We start from the raw sequence: 6084 nt of genomic DNA on the forward strand, positions 1-6084 counted from the left end.
TGGGAAATCGTGGGGGGCTTTCTGATGAAATGAAACTGACACATACACCGCCTCCACCACTGACTTGCTGTCCTAAAATGTGCGAGCAAACACATTTTTACATGTGTCTATATTTGAAGTCATGTTTCTGGCCACCTGATGAATGTCAGCCCACTAACCGACATGCTGGGCAGGGGCTTTATCAGGGCTGAGGCTGATGATGAGCATTGAACTGTAAAACCAAAGCAATGGCTTAAAACCTCAGAAGAATGGCACAAATGCACTTCACATTTTCTTTGTAAGAGGTCTGGTTGTACAGCAGAGCTTGTTGAAGCATCCAGAAAATGTATTCTGTACTCATTACTTCACTTGGATGTTTGAGCTCAACTGTGCAGAACTATGCATGTGCAGTTTCACACTAGAGGACTGTTTTTACATTCATCTGCTGGAGGTGGAAAGTATCTCTGAGCTCACTTAATGCCTAAGTTTAACATGCGTACGTGTGAGCGTGAACTGGTTTGAGAGCCAGTCAACATGAAACTTGCGCAGTTGTGACGTGGAAACTTAAAACCTCCAGTAAACATAGATTACGAGCAAGGGGAGACACTTTTTTTTTCCTGCAGGTAAACTTTTGAATCAAAACATGTTTGCATCTTCTGAGATTCTGGACGTTTCAGTAGCAGAGGAGTAGATGTGATTTTCACTCATGAACTGAACTTTCTTTGCGGAAAAATCATGTCAGACACAAATTACTATTCAAATGAATGCATTTTATATTTCACTGCATGATTCATTTTACACCAAGTCAGGCTTCTACTTACTGCAGATTCATATTTTATGTACAATACATTTAATGGGCTTGTAAAATATGATGCATTGCAATAGATGAAGCTACCCAGGATACAAAGTAGGGAAAAGTAACTCCACCTAACCCAGCTCCCACAATATTCCCTGTGAACACCATGTCGGGCTTGAAGGACTGTTCATTACGGCGAAGATGTTAATGCTAATTCAACAAAAGCTCCACAAGCTTCATCTACTCAGTCAATAATGTCTACATACATCATTAACATTTAGTTATTGTCCACACTCTGCTTGTTCATAAAGTTTCTATTTTTGTACTGTGACTTTTTGACATGAATTCATTAGTGTGTGTGTGGTTGCATAAGCACCTGAGTAGATTTCTGATTTTATTATTGTTATTATTTTAGATGAACAACCAAAATAAAGATCAATAAATCAGTCAGAAACAAGTCAATGGATTTTGTCAGATTTTTTCAATTTACATTGTCAGTGAAATTTTATATAAATGCACATACAATCCCTTGGCCTGCTTAAATTCTGACATTGACACATTTTGAATAGTAAATATAAAGACATGGTGCACAATTTGCTCCTCGTCCTCCTCGTCACCTCTTCCTCCTTCTTATTCTCTGGCCTCCAGTGAGTTGATGGCTTGGAGCTCTGCAGAAAACCTCTGAGCCAGGTCTCTGTTGGCCTGCAGGAAACCTCCCAGCCTCTTCAACTGCTCAGTGTCCTAAGGAGGAGACAACCGGTTGAAGTCACATGACTCTTTTTTTATATGTATGTATGTAAGTGTACACGGACATCTGTATTCATTCTTTGCACCTGTGTCTTTGTATCATCATCATCATCAGCAGCAGCAGTAGTGTCCAGTAACTCCTGCAGCCTCTCTTGCAGCAACTCTGCCTCCCATTGGCTGATTAAGTCAGCACTGATCTCTGATTGGCTGGAAGAGTCACACTCTAATCCATCCATGTCAGCAGAATCCATTCGGTCCCACCCAGAGACACATATTGACAAATCAACGGTCAGCATCTGGACACACAACGAGCACATGCACACAAACTGTGACACAAAACAACACTGATGCAACGGGGACTTGAGAGCTACGCTGGACAAATGTCACTGCAGCATCATCATCATCACCACCATCCTCATCATCATGAGCAGCAGCAACAGCAGCAGCAGCAGCAGTGGTGATGTTACACATGCAGGCAAACATGCTCACCTCCTCTATCTGTTGGCCAACTGCTGCCATCTGTGGAACGTGGCTGAACTGCCACAGCAGGCGTCTCAGAGTGGTCTGGTAGTGCCTCAGCCAATCATCCTTCACACAGAACTCACAAGAGTGCATCAACTCATTCCTGCAACGGATCACCTGGAACCACACACACACACACATACACACGCACGCATGCATGCACACACACACACACACACACACACAGATGAGTTTTCCTGATATCTTTAGGAAGTTTTTATACAGTTCTATGTCTGTATTATGCATTTTAAAAAATGTCTATTTTCAATTTCAAATCATGCATACTTAAAAGGACTTTTTTTGACTAATTCAGTGTTTTCTTCTTCCCCGACATTTAATGAGGAGCTCACATTGACAGTGTGAATATTTTGTTGAGAGATTCATTAAACAGAACCATGCATATACACACGTTATAAATATGAAAAGAGTGTAGGCATATTTCAGGCCGTGTACACGCAAGTTTTAGTCTTGAAGGTACAAAGTTTCATGCATCTGCCCTCAGTACATAAGGCGCTGTCATTCTACGACTTGACTAACCAAAAGTAGCACAGCTTACCCGTTCTAACAAACAACATGGATGTTTACCTCTCTCACACATTTCAGATCCACAGACCGGAAACAATCACAGTAGTTGATTAGGTTGAGCAGAGCAGAGGCATCGCACTGATCCGCCGTCTTTTTCCCCTGCCCCCGTGGCATGTAGGCCTACAGAGAGAGAGAGAGAGAAGGAGCGAGAGAGGGAGACAGAGAGAAGCTTTCACTCACTTCCTTTCGCTGAAAATATGGAAGACAGATGAAAGATGAGGTTTTTCATACATATAGCATCTATGAGTGTTTATAGTAAAAGCCCATTTCACTGTGACAGATAACAAATCATTCCATGTGTAAAAATGTGTATCAAGGAAAAGTCATTTCTAAACAAATATTGTCAGATTAATTATGGTAACTAGCTTTAGCAACTTTAAACAGAGTTTTTTTCCTAATGTAACCCCACAGAAGAGCTCAAGTGCCCCGTCAGACACCACCTGATGTGTTCATTTGATCTGATATTCCACTGGATGTCATTTATAACCATCTTTAACATTAAAGTAGACATATCTTTCATACATATTCTTCAGTTAGTCTGCGTCCTTTCTAATATCTCTGAAGCTTTTCTTTGTCACATACGACATATTTTTCATCTTATTCTGACATCTTATAGACAAACCGATTTATAGATAAATTGAGAAAACGATCATGAGATTAATCCAAAGTTTAAAAAAGCCAGAACTAAAGAGCTTAAGATCAGCCTCACAGCAGTTTGTAACCCTATTAGTGTTATTTTTTCTCCTTAACACAAAAATGTTACTTCATGTCTCTTTTCTTTCTTTTTCTCCTGCTCTCTCTCCCCCTGCTGTCAGACCACCGCTCTAAGTGATGACACTATGGTGAGATCACGCCGTGCGTCAACATCAGGACCACATTTCCCATAAACCTCGCCGCCTGCTTAAGATGGTGCAACAACACACAGACTTAAATCTCACTTCCTGATGAAATGACGAGTAAAGGCCGGTGGCTGCGTTTCCTCTGATGATGTCAAATGCTGGTCGCAGCAGACCAGTGTGTGTGTGTGTGTGTGTGTGTGTGTGTGTGTGGAGAGATGCTACCTTGGCCAGCTCCCAGTGGTCTGTCCTCCAGTCAGGGGGGGAACAGTTGTCCCAGTTCACTGTGGCAGCTGGCTGTCTGTGGTGCTTCAGGATCACTGTTTGCCACTCTGAACACGGCCGACACGACGAGGACAGCTATACACACACACACACACACACACACACACACACACACACACATGCAAATCACTGTGACAATAAGTTGAAAAAATAAGCCTCAGCCGAATTTCCAGACTAGTCTAACCTTTGTGGCTCTCGGTCTGCATGAAGTCTGGCACGGTTTCCGCAGCAGACTATTTTGATTGAGCAGGTCTGCGTGGAAAGCTTTCATGTGTTGGGAGGTGAAGGGGTGCAGACCTTCCCTCAGCAGGAGCAGACACCGCGCCGCTTTCAGCCAGTTCTTATACTCCCTGTCGTTGAGACGGAGGGCCAGCTCATCCAGACCCATGCCAGCCTGACTTCCTGAGAAGACACAACCAGGCCGATCAAGTTCAGACAAAGCACTCCTGTTTGGCCCCACCCTCTCAGTGCCAGCAACAGAGCGGCCACACGATGGCGCTGCGCACTGCAGAAACTCTGATCTGTGGCTGCTTGCTGCTGCTTTGAGGAGGAAGTAGGCGTGCTGATGGTAGCAGGGAGCTTTAAATAAACTAATCCAGTTTGCACAGCCTGCAGAGCCATGAGGCACGAGTGTGAATTGTTCTGGTTACACCTGAGTCCAGTGGGACGCATCCACGCTTTCAGACTGTTCCCTCTGTGTCATGACGGCTGCTGTCAGCCGTCACACGGAGCAGACTGTCTGAAACAGCTTGGCTTCAGTAGCATCAGCTGGCTGCAGTTTTCCTGACTGTACTTCACCTGCAGAGGTCCAGAAGAGGCCCGTCTGTGGGCTTCAGGACTGCTTTGGGTGAAGCCTGCCATCCTGCACCTGCCTGTCCAGGTGTGGCGTGGGGGCATGTTTGACCCAGAGAGCAGGGCTGCAGCTCCAAGCAGCAAAGCAGCTGCTTCATGGTACCAACTTTTTTGAGTTTTCTATACATTTTGTGGAGCTGAGAATGTGGGTGTGGATCCTCTTGATTGCATACGGGGTTCATGATTTTGAGGGCCAACACAAAGGCAAGTATTGGCCCCCAGAATTCCCTACCTGGTCCTTTTAACATCCAACCATTGTATACATCTGTTGCCAAAACCACAAAGTCGCAGTAAACCAAAATATTGAGCTGATAGATGCTACAATGCTCAGTACTGTTGATCGGGACTACAGAGTTGGTGAAAATTCTCTGGGTTTGTCACTACAAGCAGCCCCCTTTACATTACACATAGTCATTTGTTCTGTTGATAATGTACAAATAATGACTACAGCTGCTCTAAATGAATATATCAAAAATGATGAAAACCTCATCATACTTGATATTTGGTTTTAAAAAGCCTCTGGCTGCTGGGGTTTAAGCCGGTGAGATCATCTACACCTTTGTTCACCATATCTGATTCCATCAGTCGGTGCATTGTGCCACCCTGAGGCAGCCCCTTATGAGAGGTGGCATCACCAAGCTGCTACATCTGCTTTCTGCTGTGAAGATGAGGGTAGGAAAACCCCGAAGATCCGGGCCAGCAGGTGCACGCACTGACGTCCCCGAGGCTGCTGCTGGAGGTGTTCATCAGGGAGGAGCTGGAGTTTCTGACATGTTCTGTGTATCAGCTGAGACTATGGGGGCTTGCAGGAGGAGGGAGGCTCGACTAACCTACACCTATTTCAAGCCTGAGCCGTAGGAACAGACAGGAGCTGTCGAAAGAAAATTCACCCTAAAACACTTCAACTCAAAAACAGCGATTGGCATTGCACCATCCACTTCTAGGTCTGACGTGTTTGGACGAGTGCTTTTCTCATTGCTGCAGATAACTGTCCAAACTCAGACAACATCACATTATTTTCCTAACTAGCTGCCGTTTCACAGCACAATAACTCCTCAGCTATTTTTGCCCTCAACAACGTCAACAGTAAATGTCAGGCTTTGGTGTAAGGCCTAACACGGCGATGCTGCACACCAGAGGAACTTACTAAATAAACACATTGATTATACAAACCAATATTTAAACAGGAAGCCACAAGAAAAAAAGCTCTTTAATGCAATTTACAGTTTCACAAGTAAAAGAAAATCAGTATGCCACAATCCGCTATGAATATTGCCCGTCAGGACTCCAGTACCACACAGGAGAAAGTCATGGAGCCTCACTCTGGACACTGGAAACACCAACAGTCTTTAGTATGAAACGCTGACTTGTCTTCTGATTACTCCGGTCTGCCACAGCTGTGGTCTGCTCGCCAGCAGACCCAGGAGAAAGCATGGAGACAGAGAGCAGGTGATCAGTGGAAGCAAAGGAGGTGCTCGCAAG

The 6084-nt window shown here is 44.5% G+C and overlaps 1 protein-coding gene across 1 annotated transcript; it reads right to left on the minus strand.

The window, feature by feature from the left end:
* Positions 1-734: 734 nt before the first annotated feature.
* On the minus strand, positions 735-4170 carry LOC121615306 (uncharacterized protein CXorf38-like). The gene is made up of 6 exons (XM_041949613.1): positions 3935-4170; positions 3691-3825; positions 2630-2749; positions 2012-2161; positions 1609-1818; positions 735-1516 (listed from the first exon to the last, which is right to left on the minus strand). The coding sequence occupies exons 1-6, from the start codon at positions 4136-4138 to the stop codon at positions 1406-1408; spliced, it is 930 nt and encodes a 309-aa protein (XP_041805547.1). The 5' UTR covers positions 4139-4170; the 3' UTR covers positions 735-1405.
* Positions 4171-6084: the final 1914 nt, after the last annotated feature.

Source organism: Chelmon rostratus, chromosome 12 (genome assembly GCF_017976325.1).
Source record: "Chelmon rostratus isolate fCheRos1 chromosome 12, fCheRos1.pri, whole genome shotgun sequence".
Taxonomy (NCBI): domain Eukaryota; kingdom Metazoa; phylum Chordata; class Actinopteri; order Chaetodontiformes; family Chaetodontidae; genus Chelmon; species Chelmon rostratus.